The following is a 14,138-nucleotide window of genomic DNA, read 5'->3' as shown; positions in this document are numbered from 1 at the left end:
CTATTGTGCAGTAATTTGGGCTGCTACTACAGAAGCAAACTTAAATAAGTTACAGGTCGCACAAAATAAGGCTGCTAGATTAGTCTTAAATTGTTCTTTTAGAAGGAGTTGTGAGGACATGCATACTATACTAGCATGGATGTGTGTACGGAGTAGACTAAAGTATTTGCTTATAAAATGTATTAGGAATGTTATAAATACACAAACACCAGACTTTTTTTTTAATCAGTTGACATTTTTTAGAGATGTTCACCAACATGCTACACGTCAAGCAGATGGTTGCTTTGTGTTGCCAGTTGGTCGAACCAATTTTCTTCATAAGTCAATATTGTATAGAGCAATGGTGGAATGGAATGGTTTACCACAATTTACAAAGGAGTAATTTTTGTAAGAGGTTGCGGATATTTATTTATACCCTTTTTACATGAGTTTGAGAAAGATGAGTTTTATGTTTTATTTATTTTATGTTTTGTTGTTCAGTGTGTGTTGAGGAATTTCTGTTTTATGTTACTGGGAAATGTATTATATTTTGTTGTTGTATTGGGTGGAATGTGGTGTGCTCTTATAGTGGAGATGTATATTGTATATGAAATGGTTTGTTTGCTTGTGAGCTCAGTGTTGATGCATTAATAATGTATTTTTTGGTGATGTCATGACCCCAGGAAGAATAGCAACTGTTTTAACAGTGGCTAATGGGGATCTTAATAAACAAACAAGCAAACACAAATGGTTTATAGGTTCAGCAAAAAGGTTCAGCAAAAACACTCTGAACACAAACTTCCTGCTTATACCTTTCTGCTGATGCATCAGGATAAAAGATCTGTCAGCAGCCCTGGTTAATGTACAACAGCAATGTGGCGACTCGCACCATCGAGCCTGGTCATTCCTGAATGTGCAGGAGTCAGTGTGCAGGTTTCAGGTATGCTAGTGTAGGAAACCACACAGGGTCCACTCATCAATCTGTGTTCTGTCATTACTGCACAACTACTTAGTGTTCAGATGAAGTTTTCCTAATTTGCAAGCAATTACTCCAATCTGTTCTAACAAATGGAAACCCAAGCAGGCAGACACATGCTGTCAGAGAGGCTGCATGATTTTTGTGATAAAAGGAGATTTCCTTTGAAAATAACCAAAATTCTATTTCAAAGAGTAAAAATTATGAAAAATACTCTAAATAAGTTTCATTAAGTTACACATGTTGCTCTATAAACACCTGTTCAGGTGTGTCACCACAATAGTAATAAAATTTATATTTTTTCAACTGGGATTAAATAATCAGTGTGCAAATAAAACACAAGACCTTCATGTCATACGTCAAGTTTACTCATATTTTTACGCACATGTTGGACATGGAGAGCACCTGCAGTGCTGCTGCTGAGAAGGATAAAATTATGAAATCCTGCAGCATTATCACTTGTACTGCTTCGTTTTCACACAGAACAAGACCCCCCACATGCACACACACACACGCGCACACACAGCCTGAAGAGCAGAATATGGAATGCAGAATATCAGCAGGGGGACAGATTGAGACAGGATGTTATGCGTCTGTGACAGTGTGTGTCCTGTCACTATGACCCGATTGATCATGAGCCTTGGCTACTTGGACAAGGGAAATCTCCGTCTGGATGACTGGTTAGCGCGCGTGACTTTCACCTGGGAGTCTGGGGATTGAATCCCGATTGGACCATTTTTTTTATCCGCCACAGATCTCTCTGAAGAATTCACAACAATGACGGCTTCAGCAACGCTGTGCCACTCTGTGGATTTTCTCTTATTTGTTTTGCAAAAGCACTTCCTTTCATTTCTCCACCTCACCCACAGGTACCTCAATTTCTGCTTGTTAAATAGTGCTTCCTGTATCTGCGGTTAATGGTGGAGCACTGCAACAGCTGGCTTATGTATATGTATGAGATCCACAAGGCACTTTGCATTGACCATTTAAGGCAGAAAGTGGGCGTGGTGAGGGCGGGGTGTGACTAAAATGCAGCTGAGAAACATTTTTGTTAGTCCCCGATTTATGAAGTGGAGATTGCATGCAGCTGTGCGTACTCCATGTTGGATAGATCACAAACCTACTTGGCGTAAGTAAAAAAAATTTGCTGAGCTTAAGTATGGTTTTAGTAAGGATTCTACACAATGTTTGATAAATGAGACCCCTGGTGTCTAACTCAAGCACTCATCAAGTAATATGTGGGGACAACCAGGACAGGTCCCGAGTCCATCACAGGGAGACAAAGAACCAAACAACCAGTCACACGCTCACATCTAGGTGTAACCGGGTCACCTTAGTTCCCGGAAGTTATTCTGGTTATACCTGTCATGCCGCTGACAGGGGATCCAGGTGTGTAATCAGAGGGCTGCTATAATTAGGGCAGCTGGGATCTAGCTGCAAACGCTGAATGCTTCGCTTTGGGTCCAGACGTGCGTGCGGCTAAGTGGTGAGTGACCTGGCCTTGCTTTAGTTTAGTTAACGGTTATATTTTTAATTGGTTCCTCTTTACGAAGGGTGAGCAGGACTGAGGGGTGAACAGCCGGAATTTTCATTGGCAAGCGGTCGGCCGATGAGGTACTGGTTTATAACATTCACAGCATTTTTATGGTTCGTTAGAATAGGACTAACAATGCGTGTTTTGTTCACAGACCTTAGCCTGCTACTGTTTTCCCAGTTCATTTTATTAAATCTTTTCTAGTTTTTTTAGTAAACCGTTTACCGGTTTTATCCTGTTATTAATCGTTTTCCTCCAGAGGGGGAAGGAAACTTGTTTGAGTCGGGTGGTTAAGCGTTAAGCACAGTGCTGTCTCTGGGAAGCTAGTTTCTTTTAGCGTATCCGCTGTAGGGGTTTGTCGGGGGTTTTACTCACTTCTGGGTGACGTGTGTATGAGCTTTAGTTAAAGGGAGCACTGAGTGTTTTTCTTTATATTATTGTCTCTTGTCTCGGGTCCCTACAGCGGCTTTGTGCTTTTAAATAGAAATAGATGGCGTTGCGTGTGTAGTCCCAGGGCCAGCATTGTCGTCGCTCCTCCCTCCCGTGTTTTAGAGTTTTTAGTCTACTTTTTATCCCGACCTGGGTTGTCTTCAATAAATCTCCTGTGTTGTATCTATAAATAAAAATTGTTAAACTTGTGAATAAGCCTCTGCTGTTTTCATCAAGAGTTATTATCACCTACGGTTTTAGGATCTTAAGCATCCAACCCTCTAGGTCACAAATGGCGTTGTTGGCAACTTTTTGAAAAAAAAGTAGATGTGCTGTGGAGATACTTTAAAACAGCTGGTTTACTGAATAGATCAGGTGTAGGAGTAGTTTTCTGGAGTTTTTTTTTCTTTCTTCCTTTCCCTCCGTTTTTTTTCTCTTCTTTAACTGGAACAGTAGCAGGTTTAGGGTGGAGCCACAAGCCTCACGGAAGGTCGATCAAGGCACAATGGATGCTGAGCTACAGGAGCTACGGAGCAAGCTGCGACGGCTGCAGGAGGAGAATCAACTTCTGCGAGAGACAAATGAGGATAAACAAGACTCACAACCCTCTACATCAGGTGGCACATGTCATGCAGAAAGGGAATCAGCCACAGAACAGATTCTCTACATTCCAAGGGAACGAAAGTGTCCCGTCTTTAGAGGTAATGTTGGTAATGGAGTGACTGATTGGATAGAGGAGGTCCGGGCAAGCCTGGGGGCAAGGTATTTATCTCCTTTGGTTCAGGCTTACTTTGTGTATGATCACCTTGAAGGGGAAGCAAAAGAGGAGATTAGATATAGGCCCCGGGCTGAAAGAGAAGACCCTGAATGCATTTTGACTATTTTACAGGAACTGTATGGGTGCTCAAAATCTTACGTGACTCTGCAGGAAGATTTCTTTTCTAGAAAGCAAAAGGAGGGGGAATCATTACAGGAGTTTTCACATGCTCTTTTCTGTCTGATGGAGAAAATAACTGTAAATGCACCTGGTGTTGTGTCTGATGCTGCTGTGCTCTTACGAGATCAATTTACTGAACATGTGCTTGAGCCATCTTTACGTAGAGAGTTAAAAAAGCTCGTTCGGGTAAACCCTACTCTTACATTGCTGGACGTAAGGAAAGAGGCTATACAGTGGGAACAAGAGGGTCAGCCAGCTGATGTAAGAAGTAGAAATAACCACCTGACATCTTTTTGTGCTGTGCAGAACTCCCAAAGTAACAGATCTGCCTCAGAGTCGGTCCCAAGGGCCTCAGATGGTCTGTCAGAGATCAAGGAAATGCTGGTAAAACAGCAGGAACAGATTAACCTGTTGTCTCAAAGTCTGTTGCAGCTACAAGGGCCTCCTGGGTCCCAACATCTAAACCGAGCATCCCAGATTATCTGCCGACGTTGCCAGAAGCCTGGTCACATAGCCAGGAACTGTCGCCAAAAAAGGGCTACTGCATCACAGCCTGGTAGAGAGGAGATGGTGGTCTCCCACCAGCAGATGGGAAACTAGCCCCTTCTGCTTTGCAGGGCCTCAGGGCAGAAGGAGGGGGATTTGGTCCAAAGATTCCTAGTGTGACAAGTTCTGTGTCAAAACTGGTAGGAGAGTGTCCCACAGTTCTGGTGCAAATGGGGGGTGTTCCACTTCAGTGTCTTCTAGATACTGGTTCTATGGTGACCACTGTTACACAGAGTTTTTTTAACCAACATTGTCAAGGGGCCTTGCAGACATGTTCTTGGTTGGAGCTTCATGCAGCCAATGGGCTGAGCATCCCTTATGTTGGTTATTTTGAAACTGATCTAGAAGTTTTAGGTAAAGTGGTACCTAGGAGAGGGGTGCTGGTGGTTGAGGATCCCCCGCCCCATTCTTCCCAATTGAAAGTGCCAGGGGTATTGGGCATGAATGTCATCAAGGAGTGTTATGATGAGCTTTTTAAGCAACATGGTGCTGCTCTATTTGAGCTACCAGGACTCAGTCAGGCTGCTTCTGTGTGGCGTGTGGCTTTTCTAAAATGTCAGGAGGTTTCAGTACAACAAAGTGACTCCAAGATGGGTCTGGTCCGAGTAGGGGGTCGCAAACCAGTATGTGTGCCGGCTGGCACAGTAAAGCTGGTTCCAGCGACGTGCCCGCGAGCCAGGCTTGGCCCTCCATATGGCGTGTTCATAGAGCCACTTGGAACAAAAGGGGGCATCCCGGGGGGGGGGGGCAGTGGTGTCACAAAGTTTGGTAACAGTGGCTAGAGGCAGCACATATATCCCAGTTATGAACGTGAGTGAAAGGGATGTGTGGTTGCGTCCTCGTACGCCAGTAGGGATGTCTGGTCCAGCCCACATTGTCAGTTTACCAGAAGGGGTGAGGGAGGGGGTTGGATCAGTCCAGGCTACTCTCTCTTCCCAGGTCAGCTCAGTGTCCCAACAGTCAGACAAAATGGTAAATGTTGACTTATCATCTATAAGCAGTGGGGATCAGGAAAGGGTCCGGTCCCTCCTAAGAAAGTATGACAGGGTGTTCTCCGCATATGAAGGGGACCTGGGTTGTACAAACCTGATGGAGCATGAGATCCCTCTGTCGGATGACGTGCCAGTGCGTCAAAGATTTAGGAGAATCCCACCTTCAGAGTATGAGGCAGTAAAAGCACACATCAGACAGCTGTTGGAGAGTCAGGTGATACGTGAGAGCAGTAGCCCCTATGCCTCCCCCATTGTCGTGGTGAAGAAAAAGGATGGGAGTATTCGTCTATGTGTTGACTATAGACAACTGAACAGTAAAACACGTCGTGATGCTTTTCCTCTACCCAGGATTGAGGAGTATCTGGATGCTCTATCAGGAGCAAAGTGGTTTTCCACCCTCGACTTGGCAAGTGGCTACAATCAGGTACCAGTGGCTGAAGCAGATAAAATGAAAACTGCCTTTTGCACTCCCTTTGGATTGTATGAGTTTAACCGTATGCCCTTTGGTCTGTGCAATGCACCCAGCACATTCCAACGATTGATGGAACGGATGTTTGGGGCCCAGCACTGTCAGTCTCTGTTGTTGTATCTAGATGATGTTGTGATCTTTTCCTCTTCAGTCGATGAGCATCTGCTGCGCTTGGAAGCGGTGCTGGATCGCCTGAGACAAGGGCTAAAGGTGAAGCTCGACAAGTGTGCCTTCTTCAAACAGGAAGTAAAGTACCTGGGCCATGTCATCTCTAGCGAGGGGGTGTCCACGGATCCAGACAAGATCTCTGCTGTAAAGAGCTGGCCTCGTCCAAACAGCCTTACAGAGCTACGATCGTTCCTGGGATTTGCCAGCTACTACAGACGGTTCGTAGAAGGGTTTGCAAAATTGGCAGCTCCACTTCACCAACTTGTAGCCCAGCTACAGCAGTTACGAGGCCAGCGACGGCAACAGCAAGTGGGTAATCATTGGTCCCAAGCATGTGAACAGGGTTTCGAGGAACTAAAAGCCAGACTGGTCAGTGCACCTGATCTAACATATGCAAATTCCTCCCTGCCTTTTATTCTTGAGATTGATGCCAGTTATGGTGGCCTGGGAGCAGTCCTTTCCCAGGAGCAGGAAGGCAGGGTACGCCCTGTTGCCTTTGCTAGCCATGGATTAAGACCCACAGAAAGGAACATGTCTAATTACAGTTCCATGAAGCTGGAGTTTTTAGCTTTAAAATGGGCCATGACCGAGAAGTTCAGAGACTATTTGCTGGGTCAACGATGCATTGTGTGGACTGACAATAATCCTCTCAGCCATCTGAACACAGCTAAGCTGGGTGCAACTGAACAGCGCTGGGCAGCACAGCTAGCAGATTTTAACTTCACTATTCGTTACAGATCTGGCCGAACCAATGTGAATGCAGATGCCCTTTCAAGGAAACCTGGGGCCCCCACGGAAGCTGACATTCCCCTTCCAGGAACTCCAGTGCCGGTGCTGAGAGTGCCCAGAGGTATTGACCTGGCTCAACAAGCCATCCAGGCAGCCGTATCAGTTTTTCCGTCCTATTCCCATGATGACCTCAAGGCTCTCCAAGAAGCTGATCCCACCTTAAATACATTTATGGGGTTTTGGAAGACCCAGAAACGCCCAGACCGGGCAGAAAGAGCGAGTCTCTCGCCTCAGGTTTTGGAGCTGTGTCGGCAGTGGAGTAAAGTCGTTCATCTAAATGGTTTGCTCTACCGACAAGCGCAGCGGCCTGAAGGTGGGGAGGATATTAATCAACTGCTACTTCCAGAGACATTGAAGGTGGAGGTCATGAAGCAGCTGCATGAGTACCATGGCCACCAGGGGGTGGAGAGGACTACAGAACTCATCAGAGAGCGATGTTACTGGCCGCTGATGCTGAGAGATATTAAGGAATGGTGCCACCAGTGTGAACGCTGCACCTTAGCAAAAGCCCCTCGTCCTCAGAGTCGGGCACCTATGGGACATGTACTGGCATCAAGACCAAACCAAGTATTGGCGATAGACTTTACACTGCTGGACCCATCTCAGGATGGTGTAGAAAGTGTGCTTGTGATGACTGATGTTTTTTCAAAGTTTACCCAGGCAGTGGCAACCAGGGACCAGCGAGCGGCGACGGTGGCTCAAATACTGGTGCAGGAATGGTTCTACAAGTTTGGTGTTCCAGCAAGACTGCATTCGGACCAAGGCCATAATTTTGAGAGTGCACTAATCCATCAGCTGTGTGAGCTGTATGGGGTTCAGAAGACACGCACCACACCGTACCATCCAGAAGGAAATGGCCAATGTGAAAGGTTCAACAGAACGTTACATTATTTGCTACGCACTCTCCCTATTGAAAAGAAAAGCCGTTGGCCCCAGTATTTACCACAGGTATTGTACTCTTATAATACCACTGTTCACCAGTCTACGGGTGAGTCCCCTCACTTTTTAATGTTTGGTCAGGAACCCTGCTTACCTATTGACTTTCTCCTTGGAAGGGTCCCAGAGATTCAAATGGGCAGAGTGGAGGAGTGGGTTCAAGAACACCGCCGTAGACTCCAGGTTGCCCTAAAAGGGGCACAGGATCGTATACAAAAGGCAGCGGATCGTCGTAAAGAGCGCCATGATGGAGAGGGTCTGGCCAGCGAACTGCAGGTACAGCAGTTGGTTTATGTTGAGGACCACAGTAAAAGGGGCAGGACCAAGATCCAGGACAAATGGAGCCCTATGATCCATGTGGTACTGAAGTCCCCGACACCAGGGGGATCAGTGTATACGGTGGCGCCCCTGGACAACCTACAACGCCATAAGACTGTCCATCGCTCTTTGTTGAGGCCGGTCCCTGAGGGGCTCTGTCCTAAGCAGTCCAGGGTGAGAGAGGAGAGCCCTACCCTGGAGGAAGAGGATGAACCAGAGTATGTATTTTTAGTAACCAGAAAATTAGAGGGAAATTCACAGGGTTTGGTGTCCCATGGAGCTACGAGTATAGGTCATCTCGACCTACCTCCACTGGCCCCTGCAACGACCCCCCAAGAGCACGGAGAAAGTAAGGCGGTTACACGAAAGTCATCCAGAAAAACAGCTGGCCAGCATTCAAATCCTCATCATCTCCCAAGGAGGGCCGGGGGGATGGCGGATGGGGCTGCTGTCTCTTAGATCACCAGTAGTGGCAGTATTGAAGCAGCAATATTTTGACCGTGGTGCTAGTTTGTTTTCATATCGACGGGCCGCCGATACATTTTCTAGGGGTGGATTGTAACCGGGTCACCTTAGTTCCCGGAAGTTATTCTGGTTATACCTGTCATGCCGCTGACAGGGGATCCAGGTGTGTAATCAGAGGGCTGCTATAATTAGGGCAGCTGGGATCTAGCTGCAAACGCTGAATGCTTCGCTTTGGGTCCAGACGTGCGTGCGGCTAAGTGGTGAGTGACCTGGCCTTGCTTTAGTTTAGTTAACGGTTATATTTTTAATTGGTTCCTCTTTACGAAGGGTGAGCAGGACTGAGGGGTGAACAGCCGGAATTTTCATTGGCAAGCGGTCGGCCGATGAGGTACTGGTTTATAACATTCACAGCATTTTTATGGTTCGTTAGAATAGGACTAACAATGCGTGTTTTGTTCACAGACCTTAGCCTGCTACTGTTTTCCCAGTTCATTTTATTAAATCTTTTCTAGTTTTTTTTAGTAAACCGTTTACCGGTTTTATCCTGTTATTAATCGTTTTCCTCCAGAGGGGGAAGGAAACTTGTTTGAGTCGGGTGGTTAAGCGTTAAGCACAGTTCTGTCTCTGGGAGGCTAGTTTCTTTTAGCGTATCCGCTGTAGGGGTTTGTCGGGGGTTTTACTCACTTCTGGGTGACGTGTGTATGAGCTTTAGTTAAAGGGAGCACTGAGTGTTTTTCTTTATATTATTGTCTCTTGTCTCGGGTCCCTACAGCGGCTTTGTGCTTTTAAATAGAAATAGATGACGTTGCGTGTGTAGTCCCAGGGCCAGCATTGTCGTCGCTCCTCCCTCCCGTGTTTTAGAGTTTTTAGTCTACTTTTTATCCCGACCTGGGTTGTCTTCAATAAATCTCCTGTGTTGTATCTATAAATAAAAATTGTTAAACTTGTGAATAAGCCTCTGCTGTTTTCATCAAGAGTTATTATCACCTACGGTTTTAGGATCTTAAGCATCCAACCCTCTAGGTCACATAGGGACAATAAGTCTCCATCTGCATGCATGCTTTTTGTCTGTGGGAGGAAACCAGAGTACCCAGAGAAAACTCATACATGCACATAGCTGGGATTCAAACCAGCAGCCTTCTGTGTACTAAGCAACAGTGCTCAACTGCAGCCCTGGAGGTGAGCTAACTTAGCATAAGCAGTTGGAGTTGCATCTCCAATGAGTTTTATGAATATATGTCCATTGGCTGGCACACATACACATTAGTGTTTGGATGCAGGTCAATAAAATGTACAAGCGTAAGGAACAAAATTTGAGCACAAAATAAAGTACTAAATGATTATTGCATTAAATTAAAATAAATGGCTCTAAAGAGATCATCTGGGGACATGGATAAAATTTATTTTGTTGCACTTTGACTCAAGTGTGTCACAAATAAAGACTTGAAATAATAAAACTATTCAAAACGACATCAGGTGTCATGTTTAAAGAAAGCCAAAAGAGCAAATTAAGAAAAAAATGTTAACAGAAAGAGAGAGATGAACTCATTTATATACATTTTAGTCACGTTAACTACATCACAGAGACGCGTTGCGTGTGTAAACTAATATACACACACCGTCCCTGTGAGCAGTTCATTAACTCAGAACAATAAACACACACCAGGTGTGGGCACTGTTTAAACATCAAAGGAAATGTTAAGGTAGCGCGACTCGGGTTGCGAATGACCAGTCACCAATTCTTGTCATGTGTCTATGTATGTATGTCTGACCTCAGAATTGTGTGTACTGAAACTCTAATTTCCCTCTGGGATTACTAAAGTATCTTTGAAATGAAATGAATTGAATTGAAAGACGCGTGAAATTAGTAGGCCTACTCACGTTCCGAGGAGTTCTTTAAAATCAAAAATCTTCTTGATGTCGTCGACCTGTTTTTTCCACGTCTCCCCGCTGCCGGTGACTCCGTTCTCCCGAGCCATGTCGCTGCTTTACCGGCCCGACACTCTGGGCTGCGGCGGGGAGGACGCAAGATAACAGTTTAGGACGAGAAAAAAGCTGTAAAAACAAAAGCGCAGGAGGGTAAATAACTCTTTTTAGAACGTAGTTAAGCGTGAAAGGTGGAGAGGGTCCCAGTGGTTGTGAGCTCCGCAGCGGAGGGACCATGTGAGTCCTGCAGGTTACCGTATCCCTGCTGCCTCACTCCTCCTCCTCCTTCATCAGTGAGGAGCAGTTGTCAGCTTCCCGGGGATGCAAAACATTTTCCGGTTGGAATTTCAAAATAAGAGCACGTGTTTTCAATGTTATCGAAACTTTTATAACTTTTAACTTCTATATATAAAAAGAAACAACCCCTGAAGCAGTTTGCATCACCCTTATTCCACGGACAGCTCTCTTGAGACAATAAAACTGGACTAAACTTTCAAAAGTCAACCCAAACATGCAAATGCAATCATCTGTTTCCATATAATTTAACGTATAATCCTCCCACTGTCTTCATGGGTGACCCCGCAAGGAAAGTTGACCATTGAGCAGGATTGATGGTTTATCCCTTGAGGTCCACGTGGCTGGGGTGAGGTGGTGCTCACTCCTCACCCAGCCACGTGGACCTCAAGGGATAAACCATCAACCCTGCTCAATGGTCAACTTTCTTTGCGGGGTCACCCATGAAGACAGTGGGAGTGTTAAATCTCAGGATCATGTGTTCATTTTGTGGGTCACAACCTTGTCCCATAATGTTTTTATGAGAGCTGCCTTGGGACAGGTGTAGATTAGCGTTCCTACTATAGTCCGATTTATATTGGTGTCTATTGATTATAGACACCAATATAGTTCATTAATGTACACTATCCCTATCAAAAAGATGAATGAACTAATAAAGTATCGGGTGATGGCAGAATAACAGAAAATATAGCCTATATATAAGAAACAGTGAAATACAATTAGCCCACTGCTAACAAATCAAGAACAAAAGCAGAGCCCTAAATATCCATTTTAATGTTTTTAAATATTACATTATTTTTCTGATTAGCTCAATATGCAATTGGGTTGAGCTACATAATTCCTATCTTGCAGTTGTATGTTTAAATATTCTTCTTCTAACATACTTATTTTTAATTAGTTATTTGTTGCTCTGTGATGATTGTGTGCAGGTGGGCATCACTTTCAGTCCCACATCCTTATTGCACTAGTTCTGGTTCCAAACTACCAACATGGTGGTACTTTGACAAAGGTGCTTGGTCTAATATTTTTTCTGTCTACTAACCCACTTTTACAAATTTGGATGGAGATAAAACAAAACTGAGAGCATATCTTCACTGGTTTTACTATGGCTCCTTATTTCATTATTGTAGGATTGATTACTTTAACTTAAGGCCAAGCTCTAAAAACCTTTCTGTTAAACATTTTAAAATTGTAAGTTCCCTTAAATTTACTGATTCCTGTCCTAGTTCCGACATCAGCTTTTATTTTGAAGGGAACTCCCATGGTTTCCTGTTTAAGATGTTTTGGAGTCCCTAACTTGACAAAAAAGTTAATGCCACCTGCAGTTGACTAATCTCAATTAAATGATGGATGCCAGGCTGTATTATGGACTCTTTCAGCCAAACCTTCCCACAAGACTTACTTCATTTGATGATGGTTATCTTCGTTTTTAAATACCACAGGTGTAATCGTAGCCTTGCCCATTGTCTTTACTATGAAAGCAGCTGATGGGAGGCTGCACATGTAACCTGTTTGCCAGTTTATGTGACAAAGTGTGTAGTCAGAAGACAGGAGCAGTAAATTCGCAATGCGCCAATTTGCTGACAACCGTCATGCATCCATATTTGCAAACCCCAGAGGTGTATGAGTGGCTCGAAGCAGCTGCAGCTGGGATCAGAGGGGATCCAGCTGCAGCTGCCTGTTCACCTGGATTAAAACGGTTCCACCTGGATCACAAAAGCCTCAGACTGCAGGCAGACAGAGATTTCCTGCAGTTCAACAGCTGCTGGGGGGTGAGGTCAGCTGAGGTCACACTGTTAAACAGTCCCTCCGGATCTCTGGTCCTGTTACTTTTCTGTGTGTGTGTGTGTGTGTGTGTGTGTGTGTGTGTGTGTGTGTGTGTGTGTGTGTGTGTGTGTGTGTGTGTGTGTGTGTGTGTGATCTTGGGTGAACAGATAAGGGAAGGTGGGGAAAGCAATGTGTTGCAGCCTCAACTCCTCATGAGTATTCCGGCTGCAAACTACTGCAGCTCTTCCTCAGCAGCAGCCAAGGAAAACTCCTGTCTCCAACCCCTCCCCTCCGTCTTTTTCTCCAGCTCATCCTAATCCTTCGCTCTGAGTCAGCAACTCTCATCTCCCCCTGATGTAAGATGATTACCCAGCTGCAAAAGCAGAAGGGGGAGAGGAAAGCTTCAAGGATGGGTAAATAGAGGATGAAGGTCAAGGCAAATCAAGGGTTAAAGAGAGGAACTAATGCTTTAAATCAGCAAACCAGGGGGAGAGCTCACAAACTGAGGGCTGGAGTCCCTTTCGAATTAAAAGCACACAGAATTTTGACACTAACAAGATTACATTTGTCAGATAAATGATCAAATTCTCTTGGGTTAGCATCTTGATGTTGGTTTCATCATGATTCATCAATGTCAGGAGGATCATACAATCATAAGTATAAACGCCATCTTCAGTTTCCTGTTCATCTGATGGTGCTCCTCAAGAAGACCTTGTTGTTTTTCATCCGCTGGAGGTTCTGGTGTGGTATGGATCTTCCAAAGGACAGAGCAATCACCACTTGCTGTCTGATAAGTCAGTTTATTTACATATCCAAAATCAGAAAGTTGTCAAGATTAAAAGTGCCTAGCCAGCAGGAAGTGGGAAAAACAGAAGACAGCATGGGCATTTCATACTAATATCTTTAAATATATTCAGAAGTATGTCATGACTACGTAAGAAAAACAGCTTAAACCAGCCTATGGATCATCTCAATCATCAGAGTAAATAACTCACTATTAAAAAAAAGTACATTTCCAGACAAACTTTTACCTGCATTAAGTAGACACGGCTCTTATTTGGTATGTATTTTTTTATTTGCATGTTTTTGTGTTTATATGACTTACATCATCATTCTTTGACAGAATATTTTACAAGTCAGACAGTCATCCATGAACACTTTGTACTTCACATAAAAATGAAAGATGTTTTATATGTTCCAGGTGGATTGCTTCAAGCCAAAGGTACCTGGCGTAGAACCACCTTTAGTAGCAATAACGCAGTCATAGATTGAGCGTTTCTTTTCTTCATGAGCTTTTAACGTTTCCCTACAGCCATAGTGATTGGCTGGACCTAAAACTGTGCAATGGAAGACCTACTAAGGCTACAATGGAGTGTGGCTAAACTTAGTTGCAGATCAAAATCTTTTGCTATGGTTTATCTAGATTTTAATTCAATCAGATTAACCAAGAAATGTGAAATTTATGCTATTTTAAAAAATACGAAATAACCTTTTCTCCAAACTGAGGCTGCTCAAAGACTGACCTACAGCAGATAACTTTTCATTAACATTTCCACAGAACCCCACTTTAAAGATCAGTTTAAATGTTTTCGTGCTAACACACACCTGTATGC

At 44.3% G+C, this 14,138-nt stretch overlaps 1 protein-coding gene across 1 annotated transcript in view; it reads right to left on the bottom strand.

The window, feature by feature from the left end:
- camk1da (calcium/calmodulin-dependent protein kinase 1Da) overlaps positions 1 to 10,767 on the bottom strand; it is a 115,478-nt gene extending 104,711 nt beyond the window's left edge. The window contains exon 1 of the mRNA XM_015954761.3: positions 10,420 to 10,767. Coding sequence (XP_015810247.1) covers positions 10,420 to 10,517 — 98 coding nt within the window. The 5' untranslated portion in view covers positions 10,518 to 10,767. The remainder of the gene's footprint in view (positions 1 to 10,419) is intronic.
- Between the last annotated feature and the right edge of the window lie 3,371 nt (positions 10,768 to 14,138).

Source organism: Nothobranchius furzeri, chromosome 1 (assembly GCF_043380555.1).
Source record: "Nothobranchius furzeri strain GRZ-AD chromosome 1, NfurGRZ-RIMD1, whole genome shotgun sequence".
In the NCBI taxonomy this organism is placed as follows: domain Eukaryota; kingdom Metazoa; phylum Chordata; class Actinopteri; order Cyprinodontiformes; family Nothobranchiidae; genus Nothobranchius; species Nothobranchius furzeri.
The sequence above is the reverse complement of the archived record's forward strand: the minus strand, read 5'-3'. Positions and strand labels throughout refer to the sequence as shown.